The sequence below is a fragment of the Hemibagrus wyckioides genome, linkage group LG29 (genome assembly GCF_019097595.1).
Source record: "Hemibagrus wyckioides isolate EC202008001 linkage group LG29, SWU_Hwy_1.0, whole genome shotgun sequence".
NCBI classification, from domain to species: domain Eukaryota; kingdom Metazoa; phylum Chordata; class Actinopteri; order Siluriformes; family Bagridae; genus Hemibagrus; species Hemibagrus wyckioides.
Window position 1 is genome coordinate 19,018,928 of NC_080738.1, and position 27,937 is coordinate 19,046,864.

General features: G+C 38.0%; 2 protein-coding genes across 4 annotated transcripts; both read left to right on the forward strand.

The window, feature by feature from the left end:
• Window positions 1-745: 745 nt before the first annotated feature.
• LOC131349155 (macrophage mannose receptor 1-like) lies at window positions 746-3,372 on the forward strand. Its single transcript, XM_058384570.1, has 6 exons — window positions 746-842; window positions 1,218-1,267; window positions 1,986-2,378; window positions 2,568-2,915; window positions 3,098-3,189; window positions 3,271-3,372. Exons 2-6 carry the CDS (start codon window positions 1,231-1,233, stop codon window positions 3,370-3,372), a joined length of 972 nt encoding a protein of 323 aa, XP_058240553.1. The 5' UTR covers window positions 746-842; window positions 1,218-1,230.
• A 15,053-nt stretch (window positions 3,373-18,425) lies between these two features.
• On the forward strand, window positions 18,426-24,244 carry LOC131348929 (macrophage mannose receptor 1-like). Of its 3 annotated transcripts, none has more exons than XM_058384174.1 (6): window positions 18,426-18,555; window positions 19,743-19,783; window positions 20,012-20,404; window positions 20,632-20,973; window positions 21,959-22,050; window positions 23,250-24,244. In XM_058384174.1, exons 2-6 carry the CDS (start codon window positions 19,750-19,752, stop codon window positions 23,385-23,387), a joined length of 999 nt encoding a protein of 332 aa, XP_058240157.1. In that variant the 5' UTR covers window positions 18,426-18,555; window positions 19,743-19,749; the 3' UTR covers window positions 23,388-24,244. The 3 variants fall into 3 exon arrangements, with proteins under 3 accessions (XP_058240157.1, XP_058240160.1, XP_058240158.1); XM_058384175.1 differs by having other exon boundaries at window positions 18,477-18,550; window positions 19,739-19,783; XM_058384177.1 differs by lacking the exon at window positions 19,743-19,783 and having other exon boundaries at window positions 18,467-18,555.
• Window positions 24,245-27,937: the final 3,693 nt, after the last annotated feature.

Here is a 27,937-nt window from a genome sequence, read left to right on the forward strand (position 1 = left end):
CAGTAAAAAATCTAGGTGGCGTAGTCAACTACTGATTACTTGAAAAAAAAGAAACTGCCCTTTAATAATATATTGGTTCTATCACCTTTGTCACACTAACACACACTTAGCACTTGATTGTGTGTGAGTGAGGATGCTGAAGCGTATTTTTACATTTTTAATCTTATATAGTTGTTTTAAAACAAAGTGCACTGTGGATTTATTCTACTGTTAAATCTGTAGAGTTTTACACTGACAAAATGATTTACTCTAATATTAACTTTGCAGATTTTTGCTGTGTCTTATGTAGCACTCCTTTTCCTATTCAGGTGTCTTTATTGTTATAATCGTAGACTGCTGTGCAAAAGCTTGTTTTACAGGTTAATCAAAACACAGGAGAGTAGTGTTCCTTTTTGCCGTGAAAATGTATTCAAATAGTCACAGTGAACTTTTCCTCACATTGTAAGGTGCAAGATGTTTTCTGGCCTTTAACACATCATGTTGATCACTGCCCAAAAATGCTGCCTCCTAGTTACCAAAAAGAAGCAGCGAAGACTTTTATAAAGCAGCCATGATAATATTGTACACGCTGAATCTGAATATTGGCACATGGCTATTCCACATTTCACACCTGATGAACTCCACTTCCTTTTTGTGCTAAAATCTGAGGATGATGGGTCAGAATTTGCTTTTGTTTATATAAGCAGGTCTGGTGTCTAAGTCAAAGTTAAGGTAATATGAAAATCAGTCTGCGTCATGCGTGTGTAAATAGATAAGCCTTTCAGAGATAAGCCTTTCGTGTGGGAGCAGTGAAGATCTTAAATGGAGCTACTGAAGAAACCTTCAGATTTTGCACATTAAAGGTACATATTTTAATTCTAGATACTTATCATTGCTGTTAAAATGTGCTTAAAACTTGTATTAGTTTTGGTTATTTGAAGCAGTGGTATAAATTTTTTTAGTGCTGTTCTAATATGTGAAGCTGTAAACAGATATTTTGATGTATGTTAGAGTGTTTTAACTGAGACACTTTAGGACTGATGTGATAGTGATCTGCTTGAGAGCAAACATTACAAAGAATTGTATTTTAAATTGTATTAGTTTTTTTTCCTTCCTGTCTAATCAATATAATAAAATACATCTTATTCAGATCATTTAAATGTGTAAAATGTTGAAAGGATGATTTTGTTTGTTCTTTTATACTTTATTTTGAATTTGTTTTGTTTGTGATTCCACAGCAAGCCATCAGTCATGAAGCTGAATCTTTTTTTTCTCCTGTGTCTCACTGGTGAGAGCCTTTAAATAAACACTTTTTTACTCAATATAACCAATTTTCAATGAATGAATATAAAAGGGATGTGATTAATGTCTATTTAATTTTGTGGAAACTGTAAAAAAAAAATTCCTAAAATAATAATATATAATATTAATATAATATGCAATATTACATTAGGTCTAACAAATCAAAACTAAAAATGTACATAAAATTCTGTTGAAGATTATTTTGAGAAATGTCTTCCACCCAATTCAAAATATCATGACACAGTAAAGTTTGTCTCCAGTTTTTGACCAGTTTTCAGTGTTAAATATTTTATTAATACAGTTTGGATTGTAAACAGTGATTAATATCACTATAATACTTCATATGCCAGTGTTACTGTTTGTACCTGTTCTGTTTGGTGTCATTATGTGATCCAGTTATAGACTTTGCCTGGTGTAATAACTCACAGGTTATAAAAAAAATATTCATTTTGATATGAAATAAATCTTTTATTTTTTTTATTTTTTATATTTACTTTTACTCAACTTTACTAAAGTGTGCATGTGTTTGTGTAAGTTATTGCAAAAATTAAAATTATAATAATTATATTATTAAATAAATAAACATTTTACAAAAAATTTGAATATTATGTACATTACAATGTCATCAGATCAATTCGTAACTAATGTAAATTTACTTGTATGTTTAAATTTAATTTACTTGTGTGTTGTAATGTTACCAACAGGTCTTATTTCAGTCACTGTACCCATCCTGAGAACAGTTCCTCACAGATATGACCTAATGATGACAACCCAGACATGGTATAATGCACGGAATTACTGCAGGGTGGTGTACGATGACCTGGCAACAATCCTAAGTGATACGGATTGGCTAAGACTGAAGAAAGAAATAACAAGCAAAGGTCTGCAAACATCCACCTGGACTGGAGTTTATAAAAATATTTATACCTGGCGATGGACCTTAAATGACATCCCACTGTGGAATTCCACTTATATAAACTGGTACCCTGGACAGCCTAATAATTATTATACACAAGAAACATGTGGAATCATAGCTGCAGCTTATCAGTGGCATGATGTACCATGTAATCTTGTAAGACCCTTCATATGCTATGATGGTGAGTCAATATTCTGGTTTGTTTTGTGTGTTTTTGGTTCATGGATGGTTTTATCACTGTGCCTTTGAGATCCCAAAAAAATTAACTGTGTACAGTGTGATTGTGTTACATATCTAACACATATATCATGGCATATTTTGGTGTGTGTGTGTGTGTGTGTGTGTGTGTGTGTGTGATGGTATTTCACAGTTAGATTTGGTGATGCCAACAAGTTCATCCGCATCAATAATCCTCTGCTGACCTGGCCTCAAGCTCGGACCCACTGTCAAACATATTACACAGACTTGGCGAGCGCTCTTAACAGCTCAGATTATGCATTGTTAGTCCAGTTAATGATGATCCAGGGTGATTCTTGGATTGGCCTGTACAGAGACATGGATAATTGGGAGTGGTCAGATGGGACCAGGGGTTCAAACCTCCCATGGTATCCTGGACAACCTGACAATTATTGGGGCAGTGAGAACTGTGCAGTGCTTTATAATGGATTCTTTTATGATGAACATTGCGCCAACCAGCATTATTATTTCTGTCACACCAGTGAGTACTGATCCAACTTCATGTGAGATTATGAAGTGAGGGATGGTTGATGAGTGTTCAGTAAAAATAACTGAATACAAAAAAAGTAGCTTGCAGTTTTAATCATCATATGATTTGTCATTTTGATTTGTTATTCTGAATCTGTGTTTTCTTGTTTGTGTGTGTTTGTGTTTATTCCACAGTTTCTCCAAAGAGGAGTCAGACAGTGAGACTGCAGGTGAAGTCTGATGGCAGTGTGTTTGATCCTGCTGTGCAGTCGTCCATTTTAGAGCAGGTGAATTACAGGACATTTCTGAAATTTGGAGAAATGTTGTATTTCAACACTGTTATCACCGCTGTTCATTCTGTCCTTCAGATCAAACAGAAACTGAAAGAAAATGGAATGATGGAGAACACCATTGTGACCTGGTGGGTGCAGCCAGATGGAAACATCTTCCAGAAGCAAAAAAAAGGATGATCTGTAAATAAACCTGAAAAACTAAAACTCAAAAATGTAACCTTTAAGTGCTCACCTCCAATTTAGGAAATGTAATTTTTTCTACAAAATTTAAGCTCCAACATTTTATATTCATCCATATCAACACATCACCACATGTATCCTCATCATCATCATCATCATCATCATCATCATCACCACACACCATCACATTCTTCTCTGACTCTTCATATTGTCTGAACCACCAAGGTGTACACTGCTCAAGTATATGCAATTAATGTCTTGTATGGATCACACTGAACCGGAATATCAAACACAGATCCTTAAACAATGATCTACTGATGTAAAACACTATATTATACACATGTGCACAGTGGTACATTCATCACTACAACATGCAAAAGTGTTAAACAAAATATTGCCCTTATTTTATTTCAGTTTTGTTTATTCTCCTTAATTTGTTTCTATTTTTCTTTTTTTCCACTCTTCCCCTCAAAATTAATGTACTCTTGAATGTTGGTTGTTTTTTTTCACATTGAACTAAAACAATAAACGCGTGTTGTATATTTTTGTTTATTGCATTAGACCTAGATAAAGTTTTTGTCGTTGAAAACTTGTAGTGTCTGGCCATTCATTATACCAATCCTGTCAGTTTTTTTTTACCTTAGATGACTCTATTTGATCTTTAATATTTGGTTACATAATTATGTTGAACTGAGTGGATCCAGCTAGTCATGTTTTACATTACTGGGGCATAACTGTAAAGTAAGTGGGCCTGAGTGTTCAGGACTGTAGCATGCTGTTATAGTCATAGGTAAATTTCTTAGGTTCTCTCCACTCTTTCCTGTTCTGTGTTATCTTCATCAGGGCCTGTTACCTCATCAGGAATTTCTACAGAAAATCATTTTTCCCAATTTTCCCAACTTTCTGTTCTTCCTGTTGTGCGTGGGGGTGTGAGACTGAGTCTTGATTCCACAAAACCACTGGTTATGTTCAACTGAGCAAACATTTGGTTTTTAAACTCTGCTCACGGCGAATTGTTTGGGGAACTGAATAGAAGATCAGTAACAGTTTTTGCTGTTTGATGTGACATTTTAGCAGACATGGACCTGTTACTAGGCTGAGATTTCTAGGCTTGTAATTATTGGAGTGGAAGAAGAGAACATCTGTTTGGAGAACGATATGAGAAAGGCTCAGGTAAACAGGGAAGTATTAGTTGGAGTATTATTTGACGTTGAAAAGGCCTATGATGTGGAGGGAAGGACTGTTAATAAAATTGGACAGAATGTGAATAAAAAGGAAGGATGTATAACTGGATCAAGAACTTGTTTAAAAGAACTATACAATTAAGAGTAGGATCTGCATTCTCACGGACTTATTTAGTAGATAATGGAATGCCTCAAGGAAGTGTTAGCAGTCCTATCCTGTTCAGTTTAATGATTAATGACATTTTCTGACAGATAGGCATATAAATAGGAAGATCGTTATATGCAGATAAGGCGCTGTGGAAAAAGGGCGAAATGTTGGGCATGTGGAGAAATGTATGCAGACTGCTGTCAGCAAAGTAGAAAACTGAGCAAATGAATGAGGTTTCCACTTTTCAGTGGCAAAAACCCAGGTGAACTGCTTTACAAAAAGCAAAACAGATCCAACAGTGAGTATTAAAATGGGTTTTTGCCACTGAAAAGCAGCTCATCATCTGGAACATCTTCAGCAAGACAGGACTTGGTTGATGAAACACTGCAAAACCTTTTTAGAACAAGACAGTATGGATTAAAAATGAACTTTTGATGGATTCCAGCACATATTGGTGTAATAGGAAATGAGGAGGCAAACCATCTGGCCAAGCAGATAACACAAATCAACATGCATGTACCTTTGAGTAAAAAGGAAGTGAAAGGGATTGCAAAAGAAATACTGTAAGAAGTGGCAGAGGGAATGGGACCCCAGAATAAAAGGAAGACATCTATACCATATTCAGAAAAATGCTGGACCAGAAAGAAAGAAATTAGGAATCAGGACAGAAGATACTATAATTTCAAGAATGTGCACTGGACACTATGTGTACGTACAGAATAGGGAAACAGTTGAGCATGTACTCATTAAATGTGCTGCATATAAAAGAGCAAGGTTTTATCTAACAGATGCGTTAAGGGAAATAAACACTTTGTCTCTACAGGACGTCCCTTGAAGTCGATAGGAGACCAGTGTATCAGTGTCTGGAACGGAGGCATGGTGTTCAATTAACGGGCGTTGTTTTTTTTGAAGTCTACAGTGGTTTACATAAACTGGTTTGTGACTGGATTAAGATGAGTTCTGGGGAAGTTAATGATGATGATATGGAGTTAAATGACTGGAATTTAGTATGTAGTGGGAAAGGAAAAGAAGAGATAGGGAGGATGAATTGAAGGGAATTTGGTAGCTAGCCAAACCAGTAAAGGGGGATTAGAAGGAAACAGGTCAGATGAAGATAATAGGGTTGTCTGTAAAAAAGATCGTTAGAGTGGACTATAAAATAATTCTTAAATTCAGAAAGGAAGAAGTCCAATAGCATTGTGTAGAGAGCTGAAGAAAAAGTTAGGAGAAGTGGATACGGCTAAGGTTGTGAGAGATGGAAGCTTGTTAATATGTAAAACAGAAGAACAAAAAAAAAACAAAGCACTAAAATTGAGAATGTTTGCAAGAAAAAAAGTGAATGAGAGAGAGATGAATGAAACAGGGAGTGATAAAAGGTGTAATATATTGAACAGTAATATGTATGCAATCTGTAATGTCAGCTGTACGTAATGCTACGTAACCAGGAAGTGCATGTACCACATGTTGTGAGATGCTAGATAAAAACTGTTCTAAAGCCACTCGCGTGTCGTCTGATTTATTAAATAAGTACACAACAATACAAGGTGTCAGAAGTGCAAGAAGAATGGCACAGTTACAGCCACCATCGAACTTATGCCTACAAGGTAATCTTGCTGAAAATTGGAAGAAGTGGATACAAAAATTCGACTTTTTCATGAAGGCCAGCGGCATAGCGGAAAAGTCAGAGAAAGTGAAATGCACAACATTTCTGCATGTTGCGGGTGATGAGGCAATAAAAGTTTGCAATACTTTTCAGTTTAATGAAGATGAGAGAGACAAGATTGAGGTTCTCAAACAAAAATTTAAAGATTGTGAACCAAGAAAAAAACCGTCACATGTTACATCCATCACATGTTCTTCACGAGGGCTCAAGGACCATCGGAGAATATTGATGCCTATGTCACGGATCTAAAGAACAAGGCAAAAGACTGAGTTTGGAGAATTACATGATTCACTAATAAGGGACAGAATTGTTTATGGCATAAAGGATGACACGGTAAGAGCCAGATTGCTGAGAGAAGCAGATCTCACATTAACTAAAGCTGTGGACATCTGTAGAGCTAATGAAATTACGTCTAGCCAAGTAAAAGAACCACTGATTTCCCATCTATTGCCTGGGAGACCATGGGCAAAAGTTGGTGCTGAGTTTCAACACAATGGTTCTGAATACTTGCTGTGTGTGGACTACTATTCCAAATTTCCTGAAATCGCAAAGCTAAATGACATGACAAGCAGAAGTGTAATAATAGCAATGAAATCACTATTTGCTAGACATGGTATACCAGATATGGTAATATCAGATAATGGTCCACAATATGCTAGTCAAGAATTCCAATCTTTTGCTGAAAATTGGGATTCTGAACACAAAACATCGAGTCCGGGACATGCTCAGTCCAACGGACAAGCAGAAAGAACAGTCCAGACCATAAAGAAAATGCTCACAAAATCACAGAATGAAAAAGGAGATCCATACATTGCATTGTTGGAATACCGCAATACTCCTGTAGATGGTGTAGGACTATCACCAGCACAACTTCTAATGGGAAGGTTAAAAACAAAACTACCAGCTTCTACCACATTGCTGACTCCAAAAGGAAGTGGATTAGTTGAAGAAAAACCTCAGACAGTCTAAGCAAAAATTTTATTATGAAACCAAAAACCAAACAATTGCCAAATTTGTCACCAGGAGACAAAGTGAGAATACAACAAGGTCAAAGTTGGAATCCTGCAACAGTCCTGCAGAAACATGACTTGCCAAGGCCATACACTCGCCGCACACCGGATGGAAGAATCTACAGAAGAAACAGAAAGTATCTGTTAAAAACAAAGGAACAAGAATTTCCATCAGTGAGTGATAAACACGACTTTGTCACTGAATCAAATGCAAACCTGGAGAAAGAAATGAGTTCAAAGCTTGTTCCAGAAAAGCAAACACATCAAGAAGAATCACCTGAAAGAAATAAGAAGTCAATTACCATTACAAGATCAGGAAAAGTTAAAATGCCTTCAAGATTCAAAGACTATAAAATGCATTAGAATGGTTACTGAACAAGTGCATCAGAGCAAATGTTAACATGTTAGAGTTAAAGTGTTTGTTGAAGGTTGATATTCTTTGTACATGTTGAACTAATTATATATATATATATATATATACACACACACATTATATATATATATATATAAAAAGGGGGGCGATGTAATGTATTGAACAGTAATATGTATGCAATACGTAATGCTACGTAACCAGGAAGAGCAAATACCACATGTGAGGTGCTAGACAAAAAAACAGTTCTAAAGCCACTCATGTGTTGTCTGATTTATTAAATAAGTACACAATACAAAAAGGCATTCCAGTTGAAGATCTAGAAAAACTCAAAGTATTTCTGGAGGTGAAGTGTGTAGAATAAAAAGGTTGCAAAAAACGATAAATAGTTTAACAATCCTTTTGGAGTTTCAGGAATCAGTGCTTCCAGAAAAAATAAAAATTGGGTATATAGTGAGGCCATATACAGTAGTCCTTCCCCCAGGGGTGTAATTTCCACTGGGTACAGGGGGAACATGGTATATATACTCAGTATATTTCATGTTTGTGGGACTCTTACCTGTTCAGAGGTGATATTAAAGTTAAATAAACACAGAGCAGCTGTCACACTGGACCCAGGAACAGAGACCGGAGAGCAGATGGTGAGTAAAGTGGTGCTTTATTTATCCAAGAAGTAGTGCAAAACTGAAAGCAAACTGAAAACGTAACTTAAAGAGTCTTATCTGTGCAAGTGGACGGAGAACTGAAGATATTTCCACAGACGGGGGCAGAAGCAGCGGCTAGCACGACGTAGTGCTTGGGGGAAAGAAGACAAGACCATCACCTACTAACGTTAATACTAGCCGCTGCTCATGTGGTGAGAGGGAGATAAGTAGTGTGTGAGATAATGAGTGTGTCATGTGAGGGTGTTAGAACTCTGGTGATGGGGGGCGTGGTCGCGAGGTAGAGGTGGAAGCCCCCGTGACAGTGGCTGATTTCTTGACAGTATCTCTATTATCCAGGCTTTAATCACTAGCAGTATGCAAAAGTATATAAGAAGCTTTTTCTATTTTTCTGTAACCCCCACAGACACTTCCTTTCCTGATGTAGGAGTTTTTGTTTTTATAGTTGTACCCATGACATGAAGGCTGTTTTACATACAAGTCCAACACAGTATATTATAAATTACTTATAAATTATAAATTGCCTACTGTCTACAGATTTGGAATGTAGTTGCCCAGGTAATTAAACATTCCAAGTACTTCTCTGTCCTTCTCAGGATTGGGTCCCACGTCTGATCTGTCAATCAAGTGACCAAGGAAGTGAAGTTGTTTTTGTCTCAGCAGATACATTTCATGGTTTAACTTCAACCCAGCAGACTCAATTCTCTCTAATACCTTGGTAAGCCATTGGTTATGCTGTTCCATGGTGTGTTTCATACACCACTATATCATCCATATACACGGATACTCCTTCAAGCCCCAGGAGAGTTTCTGCCATCTTTCGCTGAAATATATCTGGGGCACTTGTGATGCCAAAAGGAAGATGTTTAAAGGAGTACCTTCTGAATGGTGTTATGAATGTGGTCAAGTTGCTGCTTGACTGTTGTAACTGTCTTAATTGTAATCTTGCAATTATCTCCTCTGCAGTTGGAAGAACATATCTTTCCCTTTTTAAAGCTAATTTTTTTTTTCAGATCCACACAGATTTGTCCCTTCGGTTTTGGTACTGGCACCATGGGTGTGCACTAGTCACTGGCTCTATGACCTTGTTTCCTTCCATGCACTGCAACTCCTCTTTTCCTTTTTGTATGAGAGGTAATGGAACTCTGTGTGCTGTGTGTACCGCATGTGGCTCAGCATTTTCCTTAAGCTGGATTTTTAACTGGTTATGTTTTAAGGGTTCCATGCTCACCGAATGCATTGTGAACTTCCTCAATGCATTTCACCAGTCCCATTGAGGATGCAGTGGACTGGCTCAGCAACTTGTTCACATTTTGTCCATAGATGACACACACTGGGAATGTGTACACACTTCCTTTATATGTGGTACTGACTTGAAATTTCCACAAGCACTATAACTGACCGCCACCGACTGCACATTTGACTGCTCCAGCATTCTCCTTGGATTAAGTGTGCTGTATGTTTCTTCACACATGTTTGCATCTGCACCAGTGTCAATTTTAAATTTAATTGCTGTCTTTCCAATGGAAATTTGCACAGTTCACTGCTCAACATTTCTTTGTGAATTTTGTAATAGCACTCAGGAAATGTGTGTGTACAACAGTCTGTCACTTCTCTCACTGATTTTGCTGTGACAGATTTCCCAGTGACCCACTTTTTTTTTTACATTTATCGCATATTGATTTTATTGCTGGACATTTTTCCTGTTGTCTATGTTTGATTTTTCCACATCTTGGTTCTCCTTGCTCCTTGTTGTTTTTTCTTTTAGGTTTCCATTACTGTTTTCCTCTGTCTGCTGCTTTTCCTTGAGCTATCGCTTGTACTGCAGTGCATGCCTGCCCCTGCTGGTGAACTTCACTTCACTGTACCTCTTCACACTGGCACACACTCTGAATAGTTTGAGGTAATGTGAGACTGGACATTAACTGTAGTCTGCACAACAGTTCTTTATTAAGTATGCCCACAGCTATCCAGTCCCAGATATGTTCATCTCTATGTTCACCAAAGTCGCATTGCAAATTTTAGAGTTAAAAAAAGCAAATAAACAAACAAAAAAGTTTTTTTTTTTCCATTTTGTCTGCAACAATTACAGTAAACACAACAAAATCCTGGATGGACTGAACACTGTTTCAGGAAACCATATTTAACTTTTAATTTTTGACAATTATAACTGGGTAACAAATTAGTTTACAAAATGTACTAAAACTGCAACTTTTCTCTAGTAATGAGTAATGAGTTATTATATTTATATGAACCACATGTGGTGGGATGGAGTTTGTTGGTTCGGTGGTGTGGAGTTGTACTGCATTTTACTGGCATGTGTGTGAGTGATTTGGTGCACTTTTGAGTGCTTAGCCTTACGGGCATTATTGCAGCCCTGCACCTAGCCTGCCTCTCTATTGGTAAGCCCCAGCTCTGCTTGATGGTGTGTTTTTCATCAAGTTGCTTTAAGTCAGTGTCGCATGTCGTTTTTTTCTCTTTTCTTTCTGTGTAATTTAAATTCTTTCATATTGATGAAATTCCAGTCCATCAACTATACTGCATTGGACAATTTTGTATTTGTGTCATAAAGATTTACATTTTTATTCTTAAAGTATTCACGTCTCTTGGTCATTGTGGGGAGAACTCAAACCTGTGTGTCTTTTGGTCTTCTCCCGGGTAACCAATCCCAGGTGGAGTAGTCGGTACAATGTCATTAAATATTAAATTTAAGGAATAAATTTAAGGAATAAGACAAAGTCTCTAAGGGTTCTTAGTGGAGAGTTTTGGTATCTCCCTCAACAAAAACACCACCCTGCCACACACACTGAATTTGCTCTGTGGTGAACAGAGAAACTCATTACTGTTTTGTGTAGTGAAGTTGGCCTGATAACCAACACTAACATAACTTTAATTTAAAGTTATGGACTGGATTATGGACTTTATAGATCATTGTGTCTATATACTAGATCTGTTATCAACAGGCCATCTTACAAACCGTGCCAATATATTTTTAAAATGTCAGTGATGGAATGGCCCATGGCACAAAATTACTGCAGGGCGATGTACTATGACATGGCATCAATCAAAAGTGATACTGACATGCTAAGATTTAATAAAGATGCAGCAAGCAAAGGTCTGAAAGAACCTGCCTGGATCAGATTATAATAATACAGTAATAATACATCACACTGGTCCTTAAACGAGCTCTCACTGAATACCCAATATAAAAACTGGGGCTCTGCTCAGCCTGATAACAATGGTGGGAAAGAAGCATGTGGTCTAATTGGTGCAAATGCAGTTTGGTGGGATGCAAACTGTAATGATCAAAAACCCTTCATATGCTACAACAGTGAGTCAATATTCTGCTATTCAGGTTCATATTGAAATTAAATAAATAAATTATGGATAAGCCAGATTTGCTGAAGAAAAGAGAAAGAGGAAAGGGTTAAAATGCAACAAATGTATTAGTAAATTGCTAAACACAAAGGAAGTAATTTCAAGAGAGACATGTTTTAGGTTGGATCCACATATATATATACATACACACGTGTGTGTGTGTATATATATGATATGATATATGATATGATATGATATGAGAGAGAGAGAGAGAGAGAGAGAGATAGATTGGATCCACTTTATATATTTATGTTTGTAAACAAACCAGGACAGACACACAATAAAGAGGAAAGCAGGCAAAAGGTCAGGAAATCTATAAACAGGCTGAACTAGGCAAGATACCAGATACTAGAATGAGACACAAACTAAGTGAAAATCTGGAATGAAATCACAGAATGAAAGGTTTATTAAAGCAGGAGTGAAATTTTCTGCTAAATAGGTTATTTCATAAGAGCAAGTGTGTATAAGTACAGAGATTGTACATGGAGAGAGTCAGTAACACTCTTTTGCCATTTCACAGCTAAATACATGTGATGCTGCCAGATTAATCAGTGTCACTAGTCCGATGTTGAACTGGTCTGAAGCTCAGGCTTACTGCCGAACACATCAGACCAACTTGGCCAGGTCTCTTAACAGCTCAGATAACATGGCATTTAATACAGAAAGCTGCACCAGCATGCTGCTGAAACTCTCGTGCACAGCACACTTCGATATTACCTCTCCTCGCGCTGCACGCGCCGATACGAATTACCGTGACTTCAGTGAAACCCTTCTTAAATTGCTTTCGAGAAATTACCTCTCAAAGCACCTAGCGCTCTGATACAAATACCGAGAAGAGAATTCAATGGACGCCTTTAGTAATCCTAGAGCTCTAGGCATTACCTCTCCTCGCGCTATGCGCTCCGATACAGCGCCCCACCCTGACTCTGGCACAGACTCCGTCTGCACGCGGAGTGAAGGCATTCTGAGGTTATATAGCAACGCATGCAGGTGCCGCGAGTTGCGCTAATTGCTGGCACGTGAGCCGGAGGCTATAAGGGAGCGTGCTGGTGGCCGCGGGTTTGCCTGAGAAGGCACCGGCGACGGTACACATTAAGGTTTTTAAAAAAAATAAATAAATAAATAATAATAATAATAATAATAATAATGATTTATTAATTTATAAGTTAATAATCGTTTTACAAAAATAATGTCATAATCTATTGTGTACTAAATCAGATAAAATTGTTTAGGGGATTCTAAATCTCATACTGTCATATTTCACTTCTCTTGTTTCCAGGTAAATACATATATATATATATATTAGGTCCCAGTAGGAACTGAGCACGCTCTTAACGCACATCAAAGATGGTCTCACTGCTCACTGCTCAAACCCCAACCTCAACCCCCATTAAGAATATGAAAATCATTTTTTCAAAATTACATTTTAGTTGAGTTTATTTCACTTAGTTCATTTGTAAAGAGTACAACATAAGCAAGTTCTTGAATGACCAAAAAATCTAGAAAACCAGTGTCTAGGAAGGTTAGCTGTTCTTACCTCTGTCATATTATCAGATATGTGTAAAAGCTAATACAGAGGTTTCCTATATGTGCATGTAAAAAGATGAGATGAGGCTAAGGGCTGCTTGATTGCTGAGTTTCTTCTTTCTCTCGAGAACCTTGTAAAAATTAATTTCAGATTTAATACTTAAATTCAGATTCATTGGAACAGTGCACCATTTCAACCTGCTGGTGTGCATCTTCTGAGGTTGAAAGTCAGTGACAATGGCAGTGCGTGTGATAGCTACCACTCTAGTGGGAGGGCCAAAGGCTGCTTCCCCCAATACAGCATTACCTGTGAGAAAAGGGTGAGTCGGCTGCTCTGTAGGTAGAGGGAGAGAGGCAGAGCCTTTAGCATGCACACTGTTCAATTTCACAATCAAAGCTTGTGTGTAATCACCAACAAATACCTCCAGATTACCCGAAAAGGAACCATGATGTTTACCTTTACTTCAGCAGGTTGGAAATGGCCTGCCCATAATTATCTCAAATGGAGCTGTGATTTTGGATGTGGCGTTAAGTGAATTTCACAAAGAACTGAAGGCTGGAGATCCACACAGTTTCAGCTGCTTGCAATAATGTTCACTGAGTCTGTCTTTAATGGTTCTATTCTTTCTTTCAACTGGCAAGACAGAACAGGAGAGTGCAATGTGGCCTTGAGGACAGTGAATCAGTGTATCCTCATCTGAAGGCAAACAGCTTTCTGATGACCGAAACAAAAGATCCTGTTTAACAGTCTGTGTTTGTAGAAAATAATTGTTAACATCTAGATTCAAAATGTGTGTGAACAGAGAAGACACTGTGGCTGTACTCTGCACAAGAGGTGAGGGCTTGCCCTCTTTGGCAGCCCATTTGGCTACTTCATTAGCTAGAGAGATACCATGAAGCAGTTTCAGAATCTCATGGCCCTTGACCTAAAAGATAACTAAACCTTTATGTAGCATAGAGGCCTGGAAAAGATCAGAAACCTATGTGGCATGTGACATGGGCATACCATCAGCAGCCTTAAAGTAAGAAAGCCTAAAAGAACAGAAAGAATTTCTAAGTCAAAGCAAAGGATATGATGATCATAAGATGAGGTCATAAACAATCATCACAAGGTCAGCACAGTGTGTGCCAAAATGTATTCAAAATATGTCAACAGGTGAGCAGTGCTACTTTTAACTCAAAAGGAAAATGGAAAATGGATTCAAATAGTTACATTGCTCTGCTCCCAACACTGTAAGCTGTGTAACAATGTAGTTTCAATAATAATTCTAGTAACAACCTGTTTCTGACCTCCAACACATCATGGAGATCTTTATTGTTAAATACCCTGTTGCTCTTTTGTAGAGCAATCACTTTGAAATCATTATGATTTCACCACCCGCAGATCCCCCTCCTGTCCGCCAGAGGGAACCCTCACTGGAATACTGAGTGTTCTGTGTCATAGATTTTACTTCTGGAATTTTCTTTTCTGGGTTTATGGACTTTTACACCAGACCCATGCCCGTGGACAAAGGCAAAGAATCGTCAGTTTATTCTGCATGAAGAGCTGCTTGTCACAAAATTAGTTTGCTTTTGTATATGACCCTTGCTTTGCCTACTGAATTTATTACTCTTTTGGATTTTGCCCTTCTCAGCTTTGTATGCCTTCCTGACTGTATTCTCTGTTTCTGTGACTCTCTGCCTGTTTCTGACCTGATTTGCATTGCTGTTCTGGACTTATTTGTTTGGATTCTGTTTGTGGTTAATAAAGCTCTTTATACGCCGCATATGTATCCTGCCAGGTAAACCCAAAGCCAGGGAAATCAACCCAAGGTAAATGCACTGCAGATTTGACTCTTCCATTCCGAGGAATCATCACCTCATCTCAACCATGTCGCACCACATCAGTTGAGAGCCCAGACACCGCAGAAACAGTCCACATACCACAGGAATACCTGAAGGAAGTTTTCTTTTAGCATGTTATGCACCACCCAACTGCCTCCTTAACGCCCATGGGACTGCACTATTGAGCTACTGCTGAACACCAAGCTAAATCTACCTCCTCCCCCCTCCAGAAAAGAAAACCATTGAAGAGTACATCAGAAGTACTCTTCAATGTATACTCTTCAAATATAGCGGTGGAGTGTGTCACAGACCACCCCAGTTCCCATAGTTTTTCTACCATTCTCATAGCTGTTTTTTGCATTCACTACCATTCTCATATATTGTTTTTCAAATGTGTGCCACCTGATGCCACACTGTAAAAAAAATACTGTAAAAGCAGTTGAATACTGTAAATATTGATGCCTAGGATGCCCAAAGTGTGGACAGCAAGCTACCGTATAATTTCACGGTATAATGCAGTATTTTTTTCCCTTTTAATTCTGGCTTGTCTTGGCTTGTCTATCTCTGGTGGTTGAGGACCCAAAATCATCTGAGCATTATCACACAGAATCAGGCCCTTCTACATTGTTTGTTGTGCAGATAATATTTGAAAATTAAAATATAGGCATCAAATATTTGTATAATTTGGATATTGAAGCAAGAAGAGGAAGAAAAGGATTTTCACCCTGAAGAGTGGACAAGGCATGTAACTTTCATCCTTACTTGCTTTTAATTTCATCCTGTTTCTTACTCAATAAGGTAATTGTTATCTTTTACTCCTTGTGCTTAATTTACAGTGTTTCTTTTTTTGGTGAATAAAAGATATTATATATAGAAAGCTAGCAGCCTAACCATTTCAGTTAGCTCATGCAGTTCTTTAGCTGCTAAATGAACAAAATTACTAGCATGTTTTTTTTGTCAGATTAGGCCTGATGATATGTAAAATATAACCAGGGCTCTATCATTTTTTTCCCATTTTTATTACTTTTGTCGTACCATTTGACAGTTTTGTGGTTGTGTGTTGGTTAAAATGTGCAGTAAAATTACATAGCTACTGGTTAGTTGCTAGCTGTTTCAAGTTTAAATGTAATTTTATTATCCTGTGAGTAGTATTAATATTGTCATTGATGGAAAAGTGGAATTATTTTGTTTATTTTGTACCTAGCCTGCAGTGTAAAGATGATAACTTGGACTATATGCACTACATCAGTTGTTTATCAGTTTGTGTATGTGTACAGATGTCTGCCTCTGCAGCCGATGTTACCTTGATGCATACCTTGAATCTCCCAGCAAGTCCAAGATAAACAGGACATTAGTCTGACTGTCTATATATTTCTTCTCATAGATGTTGTTGGAGCATGTTGATACACAAATCATGACTTTTTTTTCTATATCAGTTACTGGTAATGAGGTGACAACAAGACGGTGGATGATCAGCATAGAAACTCAAGTCATCTGTGAAGGCCAATCAAGCTTCATCTCTGGGCTTGCTGCAGTGTTAGCAACCTATGGTTTTAACTTAGAATACCAAGAGGAAGCTGCAAGGACCCAAGAGTTTGTTCAAAGGTACACACACTACAAAATCTTTTACAAATCTTGTAATGTTTATGTAACCTTCATGTTTCTGTATTTTTTTTTTACTTCTCAACACTCATCACTTTGTGATTTTTTTTTGTTTTTAGGCTTTTCATTGGTATTAACGTAGAGAAAGGATCAAAGGCCACCCACGGGAAAGTGGTATCAAAGAAGACACCCTCATTAAAAATATCATGGACTTTACACGGGGATTCATGTAAACCAATAACTGGGCTGTTACCTGCGAACATACTGCAGCTGGGACCAGCAACAGTAGTTCAATCATTGGTCAGAATATGCCCAAAACTCCCTTACCTGGGCATCCTCTGGCCTCATGCCATTCCAGTGTGTCCTTGGGAATCAACCACCTCTATTCCCATGGTCAGGAGAACTGTCTGATGTCCCTTCTGTGGATGACTGGTTTGAGAAAGCGTCCATGTGTGCCTCCCAAGAGCGGACATGCAGTACCTCATGGATTAGGAGCATTATGGTCATGGGTAAACGGTCAGCAGTGATGATTTTATAAAGCAGCCATGATAATGTTTTACATGATGAATGTTGGATCTGATTACTCTCACATGAGTATTCCACACTAAAGGAACATGATGAACTCCTTCACCTCCTTTCTGTGCTGAAATCCGAGGAAGATGGGCCAGAAATTGGTTTTGTTTAAAGTAAGTAGTCTAAGAGACTAAAAGAAGAATGAAAACAAAATGGATCTCTATCTATGCTGTCCATGCCATAATTTTTCCACGAGAGCACCATGTTGAACCCATGCTGCTGCCAATGAGATTTATCAGAACAAGTCAGAAGTTCAAAGCAAAGAATATTACATTCGTAAGATGAGGTCATAAAGAAAAGACATCACAAGGTCAGTGTGACAACATATATTCAAAAATGTCTAAACAGAAGCTCTTTAGAAAGTTGTGTGCAAAGCAGAGCTACTGAAGAAACAGCAGCCTTCAGATTTTTAAATTATAGCTAGGTTATGTTGACTGATTATGCTTATTGAAATAAAATGTTCAATTAAAATGTGAAAATAAACCGATAAACAAATAAATAAATGATTAATTATTTGAAGTAATTTTATACTATATTGCTTTAATATTAAATAAATTTTATATTGTTACTGTTTTCTTTAATTACAAGAAACAAGGTTTCTTTAATTAAGACAATACAAAAATAATAAAACCCTTTTTCTGTGGGTCTCTAAAACTGTAGTTTACTGCTGCTCTGTTTTTTAAAAAAACAAAACAAAAACAGTTTTTGCAGGTTTTCCTCCTGGGGGCTGTTTGGGGATAAATGCAGGTGCTGCCTATTTGGAGTGACAGATTTGAACGAAGAGTAGAATTATGTAACAGACACAAACTTGACAAGTGTGGAATAAACAAAAACGTCATGGATCAACACCAGTGGTCTATTATAGCCTTCACATTTCAAAGAACCAGGAAATTGCCTGTACTTTTTGCTTGAATTGGATGTACAGCAGTTTGTTGTAAAAAATTAAAAAAAAAAGAGTTTGCTCGAGTGCTGCAGTGTGAGCAGATGAACTGCTTCACTTTTTTATGCTGAAATTTGAGGATGATGGGTCAAAATTTGCTTTTTATTTAAATAAGGAGTTTTGCGATAGTTAAAATAATATGGAAATCTGTCTGCGTCACACATGTGGAAGTCTTTCCAGGATTAAAAGGACAGGTGAAGTAAGCAGATACAATTTTAGAGAGTTGTGTGCAAGCAGTGAAGATCTACAACAGAGCTACTGAAGAAACACCAGGCTTCAGATTTTTTTTTTTTTTACAGGTATGTTTTAATATTCTATTTATTGCTAGGATTGAAATGTAAACATTTAATTAACAAGTTGAGATAAATAATTGGAAATAACAAATTTACAAGCAAGTAAAAAGTATTTAATAAAATGTAATCATTAATAAGAACAATTAAAGAACAATTAAAGTTAATCAGGCAGTAGTGGCTTAAGTGGTTAAGGCTCTTGGTTGTTGACTGGAAGATCGGGGGTTCAAGCCCCAGCTCTGTCAAGTTGCCACTGTTGGGCCCTTGAGCAAGGCCCTTAACCCTTTCTGCTCCAGGGGCACTGTATCATGGCTGACCCTGCGCTCTGACCCCAATCTCCAAGAATGGGATATGCGAAGAAAGAATTTCACTGTGCTGTAATGTATATGTGACAAATGGAGGCTATTTCTATAACATAGTTAATACACTGAAAACATATGGTTAAACAACTTTTAAAGGTTTCATTTACGTATTACAGTATAAAACTAATAAATCCTCAGTCTTTGGAAAGCAGTGGAGAAAGCAGTGTTTCGAAAACTGTAGAATCCTTGCTGTTCTGCTTTTTAACAAACTATTTAACATATTTACTAATTCATCCAAATCTGTTAGCAAAAATGTCGAAGGAAATTTATTAAAGGAAATATCTATTACTGAATACTGTAGAATCCTTGCTGTTCTGCTTTTCAACAAATTATTTAACATATTTATTAATTCATCCAAATCTATTAGCAAAAATGTTAATGCAAATTTATTAAAGGAAATATCTACAGTATTACTGAACTTCTGAAATCTGTATAAGTATCTTAACAGGTTTGAGAAACATTATTATACTACATGACCATAGTTTTATTATTAAGCAGTATTGAAAATGGTGTTTTATAAAGGTTTAAATAAGAAAGTCACACATTCCCCTTGAGCTAAGTGCTGAATGCTATGGCTCTCAGCTCTACACTTCCATTTTGGAAACTGTTTGCCTCCACAGTGGAGTGTCTTTAAAATCAGTGATTAATCTGTATTTGCATCTGTCTCTGGCTCCATCACATAACATGCCTGGACTCTGATTCTAGCATTTGACTTTGTTCAGTTTACCCAAAAGCTGTTCATAAAACCTGCTCACAATCAAAAATATAAGAAAAATTAAAATAATGATTAATAGTGTGTCTGATTGCACATCATTTGCTTTTTTGACACCACAGCAACATCATGAAGCAGACACATTTGCTCCTGTATCTCACTAGTAAGTTTCCTTAGAAAAAAAAATGTTGTTGTTATAAATGATTTAAATGGTTATATGCAGTTCATGGTTATTAGTCATGCATACTGCTTAAACTACCAATGCCATTCAGGTCTTTCACACCTTTAGTTTTATTGGTAAATACTATTCAAACATTCACCTATATAAATTCACTGTTCTGTAATATAAATGTATTGCAACAAAATGTATTTCTACAAATGTTACCAACAGGTTTAGTACCAGTTGCTTTCTCATTCCTGAACAGCATCACTCACAAATACGACCTGATCATGACCCCGAAGTCATGGCCAGATGCACAGAATTACTGCAGGATGATGTACAATGACCTGGCAACAGTCATAAGTGATGCTGATTGGCTAAGACTGAACAAAGAAGCAGCAAGCAAAAGTCTGGCAACACCAGCCTGGGTCGGACTGTATGATGATTACACTAGCTGGCGCTGGGCCCTTAACGAACTCCCGTTGAAGAATGTCCCTTATACCAATTGGTACTCTGGACAACCTAATAATGCTGTGCCTGTAGAAACATGTGTTCTGCTATCTGGTTCTGCTAAATGGTTTGATCTATTATGTACATATCTAAGAGCCTTCATATGCTACAATGGTGAGTCAATATCCTGAATTAGATTTGCTTAGTTTTGGTCTGGTGGCTGGTTTTCAAAATGATTTAGGAGCTTGCCATTTTACTCAATATAAATAATTGGGTTAGATGAACTTGATTACTACCTAGTGAGTAGTACTGCAAAGTGTCAAAAAATAATAAATAGTATACTGTGATCACATTTTGTTTTTACGATTTTAACGTGATGAGAAATATTTCCCATTTCACAGCTAGTTTCAGTGGTCCTGACAAGTTCATCGGAATCAAAAGTCTAGTGACCTGGCATGAAGCTCGGGCTTACTGCCAAACATATCACACAGACTTGGCCAGCTCTCTTAACAGCTCAGACCAAAACATCTTAGGACAAATAAAGGCTGCCCAGGGGGATTCCTGGATTGGCCTATACAGAGATGCATGGAAGTGGTCGGATGGCACAGTGCTTTCAAACATCCCTTGGGCTACTGGACAACCAGATAATTCTGAGAGAATTATGGGGAGCTGTGGATCAGTTAATAATGGTCTGTTCAGTGATGAACGTTGTACCAACCTGCACTATTTCTTCTGTCACACCAGTAAGTCTTATGTTTGATGGAAGAAATTATGTTCAAATTAGGACCCAATTTATTTTATTGTGATGCAAAAGTCCACATTAATTTAGTAATTTTGCCACATAAAAACAAATTTACCATAAACAAAAGGATACATTCCTAGAACATAAGTACTCTCTGTGCAATAAATGTAAAATTAAGATAAACTGTGTACTGGCCTCGTTGAACCTACATTTAATTATCCAGAAAGTTAAACACCTTCACACAATAACTCCCGGAACCATGGAATGATGTTGAGAGGGTAACTTTATCATATGAATGGTGTGAAACTGAAAACACAAATAAATATAATGATACATTGCATATTACATATGAAAATAGCCAATGTTTATAGTGATTACTCAAATCAACCAAAGAATTCACTGTTTCCAAAAAAATGACTAACTTATAAAATAACATGAAAGATGAAAAAATATGCACTACATTGATGAACATACACATGCCTTTCTAAATAACATCAAAAACACATCTTTAACTTTACAAAATGCACTAAACAAGTAATAATAAACAAGATGACTTACAGGGAATGCCTTATTGATAACTTTGAACAAAGGATGTCTTTGGATTAATAAATACCCACAACAGGAACAATCTCTGCCTCTGATTCAGTCTCTTTTTGATGACATCACTACCTGCAGACTTTTACTGATGAGGTCACTTCCTTATCTCTTGCTCTACTTCATATGGCAACAAGAGGTCACTTGGCCAAATAATACCACACCTGGCAATGCCAGGACAAACTGCTTCATTAATTCACATTAGCCATATTTTAAAATTCCTTTAAAAAGTGGATTTTTTTTATACTAGCGTTAACTGACTCTCACAAGTTAATTCTCTAACAACTTAATTGCTTTCATTGGTATTTAATATAAAATCTTTCAAAGAAAATCTATTTATTAATAGGCACTCTTTAAGTGTGTGTGTGTGTGTGTGTGTTCGTGTTCCACAGCTGCACGAGTGAGGAGTCAGATAGTGAAACTGCAGGTGAAGTCTGATGGGAGTGTGTTTGATCCTGCTGTGCAGTCGTCCATTTTAGAGCTGGTGAGTCACAGATTGTCTCTGAAATTGTGTTATGATGCCTCTGTCTGCATTTCTTCATTTTCATCCCCTCAAATGTCTGTTATCCTCAAGAATTTTGTTCCTTTTGCTTGCCATTTTTATGTTCTTCTTCTCTTTTTGCCACTGTTGTTTTCTTATAGACCCAGCATACAAACCTATTAAGACAGTCAAACTAACTCTCAGCGCTAGAAGGGGTTCAGAACAACTGAACTGAAGAAATTCAGGACTATTTAAACCACACCCACTTAGACATATTTTAAGATCAAGACGTTGATGTTTATACATCAACTGTCTTATACTGTTCTACATTAAAATGTCTGCTGACAATGTCACCATCAACAAGTTCACTTGCGACTTTCTTAAAAGGAAACTGTGGACGACCATGGAAGTCCTGATAAAGGACAGTAACACAGCTACTGGTCCTGTAAAAAAAAACTGTACAATGCTCCAAGGTCTATCTACAATAATAACAACCTCCAATAGTCACACACTTACTATACTAATTTCAGAGGCTGAGTCAGCTGACAGGGATGAGACACACAGGCTAACAGACTGGAGCTCAAAACACAACCTGGAACTCAACACCAATAGCTAGTCATAGACTTTAGTAAGAAATGCAGAGAGCCTGCTGCACTCTACATTAATGGAAAGAAAGTGGAAAAGGTTACTTGCTTCAGGTTTCTTGGGACCCACATTTCTTAAGATCAGACACCATCTTTCTGGTTAGAAAAGCATAGGATTGGCTTTACTTTATAAGAACACAGGGGTTGAACTTCCAGAACATCTCCTGGTGTCTTTTTACCACTGTACCATCAAGTCACCAAGTCTTCACCTAAAGGATCTCAGTGTGATATGGCAACTGCTCTGCAGCTGAAAAGAAGGTTATGAAAGAGTCACCAACACAACCCAAAGATTTCACAAGTGACTACAGTGTACCTTGTATTAGTGCATTTAATTTTTGTACATGTGCAATGTTCAGTACCAAACTACATGTGCAATACCTTGACCAGTATGAAAATGCTCAATGAATCTTAATGCATGCTTAATAAGTGTTTCTACTAATTTCATAATCACATTAAGTTCCTGTAGAGTTAAATATATCAGAGTTACTACAGTAATAGAGATTGTGTTTATTATACAAGAATGGTATTGACTAATTAAATCCTAATTCTGTTTTTCAGATAAAGCAAACACTTGAACAAAAGGGCCTGTTGGAAACCACCACAGTGACTTGGAGGGTGCAACCAGATGGAAGCATCTATTACAAGAAAAAAAAGGAGGAGGCTCTCATTCCAGATGCTGATTGTCTAAATGCTTAATTCAGCATTTTCACTTACTCTTTACACTACAACTTAGATAATATCATTTGCAGTGAAATTGCAATCTCAGTGAAACAAGCAAATACCCATCATATTCACCTTTAATATTTTTACATTTTAATTACACCAATATTTATGCCTTTCTAATTCATCTGTTTAAATTGATGAATTGTACTTAACTATACTGTACTGTATAATCATTATTTTAATTGTACTGTGTTATTTTAGGTTTTTAGATTTTAGATTTTAATAGACTGCATATTGCGAGAACCAAACAAATTAGTAAACACCATATTCTGTTCAACTGTTAAACAGTCTGTTGAACACACTAATAATATTCAGTTGCTTTTATAGCAAAATGCTATAAAAAAATCATATTTACCTCTAATATTTTTACATTTTATTGAGACCAATCTTTATGTCTTTCCAATTTATCTGTTTGAATTGACATTTTACTTAGCTGTACTGTTGTACTGTGTTATTTTAGGTTTTTAGATTTTATTAGACTGCAAACTGCAAGAACCAAACAAAGTAGTAAACACCATATTCTGTTCAATTGTTAAACACTCTGGTAATATTCAATTTCTTTTACTGTCTATATAATTACGTTATCTTTTTATTGCAAAATTATTTCAGACCAGAAATTTCATACAGTCTGTCTGTGGTGAATGCACATCAGCACCATTTTCAAATTTAGGCAATAAAGACTTGTGAACAAGGTGGAAGCAGAGTACAAAGGAAATAATGAACTGTTTGCCTGAGGACTTACAGAACACCCAAACTGTTTGCAACACTAAATAATTTATTATGTTCAAAGTAATTTTCTTTCATTAGTGAATGTTTTTGAACCCTTCCTAACTAACATAAATAAACTCTTTCCAAATATAATGAGTAGCCTGATTTTGTTACTTGCATGCAGTAATGCTTTGACTTGCCCATGAAAGCACCATTCCTCTCCAGTGCACTTACTCTAACAGTTTTTTTTCCTCTGTGAAACACCCCCTGAGAAACCTAAAAATGCTCTGGTTATAGGAGATGCTATCTTAAGGCACATAAAATTAGCTAGGCCTTCAGGGGCACCAGCAACTTTGCATAGCTGTATACCACGAGTCAGGATGCTGGACTTAGCAAGTAATCTTAGGGTCTTAAGGAAGTATAGGTTTTCAAAGTTGGTTCCAGGTAAGTTTTATAAAACAGCCTGATTTGCATCCTATTCACCAGCCATCATTGTACAGCCTTTACCAGCATCTCTGTTAGTGAGCCGATGCAGATAATCTTTGCCTTTACTTTCAAGCAAACTCCTGTATGCAACTACCGCGTCTCATTGTCATCTTTCATGGAAAGGTGCAGACTACTGTAGGAGAAGCTCCCTGGTCCTCCTTACACACCTGGCCCAGTGTGGTTTCAAAGCCTCACTCTTTAAACTTCAATTTTATTTTATTTTTTAAACTCTTCCTGAGGCACGTCTTCAGTCAGATCCTCCCCTTGCCCAGGCCCAGTCCCATCAGGCTAGAGAGGACCTTAGGTCTGTCACTGCCAGATGGGCCAAGAAGGAATTTTGACCCTTCAGGACTAGGGTGCCTAGGAGTATCCTCCCTAGAGCGGTTTCGCTTACCTCCTGCCCTACAGCCTCTGGTGTTTGGGGGGTCCTCGCTCCTTTTTCCTGTACTTTTTTAGGTACAGGTGGCTGAGGCCATCCAGCAGACTGCTCCTCCCCTCCTGGAACCTCTCTGTGGTCCTGGAAGGCCTGCTGCAAGCTCCATTTGAGCCCATGGAGTCAGCCTCTGAGAAGTTTCTGACCTTAAAGATGGATCTGCTCTTAGTCTTGGCCTCCCTTAAAAGGGTAGGAGACCTGCAGTCTCTTTCAGTCACACCAGCCTGCTTAGAAGTTGCCCCTGGCATGTCCAAGGCTATCCTGCACCAAAGGGTGGGATAGATCTGCTCATCCGGGCATATTGTAGGCCTTCTGTCCTCTGCCCCATGTTTCAGTGGAACAGGCCAGGCTGCACTTGCTTTGCCCGGGAAAGGCCCTGAGAACTTATGTCAACTATTTCCCTTCTCAGCGAATTGAGTTAAACACATAATCTGGTGTAGTTTGATGGCTTGTTTTTCACATATTGTGTTGTATCTTGGTATCATATGTCCTGTGGATACAGGTGCCAACAGCAATGTGACCAATTTTTTATTTTTTTTTCCACAGCTAATTTCAGCAGTGCTACCAGGTTCATCAGCATTACTATTCATATGACCTGACAATAACCTCAGGCTGACTGCCAAACACTTCACACAGACTTGGCTAGTGCTCCTAACAGCATAGATTCTTAACAGAAGTCATGCAGGTGAGAAAAAATTCTCGATTCGGCTCTACAGAGACACATGGAAGTGGTGAAATGGGGCTTCAAACCTCCCATGGGCTCCTGGACAACCTGATAAATATGGTGGTGTTAAGAACTGTGGAAGGGGTTATAATTGTATCAGAATCAGCTTTATTCGCCAAGTGTGCACAGACACACAAAAAATCTGTTGTCTTTTTTTGAAGGTGCTCTGGGTGCTCACATGCATGCTCTGATGTTACCTGCCCATTTCTTCACTCAAGAGTCGTACAAGTCATAAAGGTTGGACAAGTGCACACCAGTGATCCTTTCAGTCCTTAACAGTCCATTGCAATCTTCCTAGATTGGATTAGAAGAGCCCAGAACTTACTCACAATAACAGCTGAGTAAAAATGTGTCACCTGTGGCTGTGGCACATTGAATTTTTCAGTTGAAGAAGGATGTACAACCTCTGCTGGGCCTTTTTCACAATGGAGTCAATTTAAATGACTCTACTGCAGCCACAGTGCTGTCCATGATTGTGAGTGGGGGAGAGCAGGGGGTTTCTCCTGAAGTCTACTATCATCGCCACAGTTTTGAGCATGTTCAGCTCCAGGTTGTTGTGACTGCATCAGACAGCTAGCTGCTCAACCTCTTGTCTGCAGATGAGACAGATGATTGTAGTATCATCTGTGAACTTCAGGAGCTTGACAAAGGGTTGTGCAGTCATTTGTGTAGAGAGAGTAAGGCAGTGAGGAGAGAACACAGCCCTGAGGAGCTCCAGTGCTGATGGTATGGGTATTGGATGTGAGTTTTCCCAGCCTCACTAGCTGCTGCCTGTCTGTCAGGAAGCTGGTGATCCACTGAAAGATGGAGGTGGGTAAAGAGAGCTGTGTCAGTTTATTCAAAAGGGTATCTGGGACAATGGTGTTGAAAGCGGAGCTGAAGTCCACAAACAGTATTGCTGCATAAGTCCCTGGTTTGTCCAGATGTTGGAGGATGTAGTGCAGTCCCATATTGACTGCATCATCCACAGACCTGTTTGCTCGGTAAGCAAACTGCAGGGGGTCCAGCAAGGGTCCAGTGATTTCCTTCAACTAGGCCAACACCAGCCTCTCAAATGACTTCATGATTACAGACATTAAAGCAACAGGTCTGTAGTCGTTAAGTCTTGTGATTTTTGGTTTCTTGGGTACAGGGATGATGGTGGAGCATTTGAAGCGAGAAGGGACTGTGCAAAGTGAATATCTAGCCTAGCTGAGCTACAGAAGTGCTGACTTCAATTCCCAGCATTTACATTCTGACTGCTGGACATTTGTAGCTTTGTCAGGAGCAGATGATTATGGGCTTGACCGCATGCCAGGAACTATGATAAAATGTACTATTGAAATAGAGTGGGATAATATTTAGCAGAAGACTTGTAGATATCAATATGTGAACATTTTAATACACTTTTAGCACACTGTAAGCCTTAAGGCTAGTTCACACTACAAGACTTTAACCGTCGGCAGATCGCTTTGCTGTTCAGACTACATGTCTTCACTTTTGTCCTTGTGGTGTTCACACTACGTGACGCTTTGTAAATGATCCACAAGAGGGGATCACACACCACACGATCTGACAACAACTCTTGTCACTCAACGCCGTCCCCAAACCACATTTTGTCACGAAAACACACACAACAGGTGGATCTCGAAATGATGCGAGACTTTCGGTAGAGGTTTGTTTTGAAAATGGACGTCGGCAGGAGTCTTGCTGTAAATAAATGTTAATTTATTAAAATAAATGTTGTGTCCACACTATTTTTGAAGCCATGTTGCTGCTGCTGCTTTTCTTCTGATGACCTCAACTCTGTTGAGTTGCTCTCTCATTGGCTGGAGGTCGTAGCTACAATTGACACCACGTGATGTCGAGTCGGCCGACCGTCCCAGATATTTAACATGCCAGATATCTGGATTTTGTCTGCGAAGTGTCAGCAACGCATCAGCGAGCCTCTTTGATGCATCGTTGAGTAGATCACACATAAAGAGTGCCGAGCGCTGATCACCCATGATCACAGCCTGATCTGTCGGCAAGCTCATTAATTTGCAAATCGGGCTTAAATCAGGCTTAAAATCCTGTAGTGTGAACTAAGCTAGGCTAGGTAGTGTGAACACCACAAGGACAAAAAGACATACAGTGAAGTCATGTAGTCTGAACAGCAAAGCGATCTGCCGATGGTTAAAGTCTTGTAGTGTG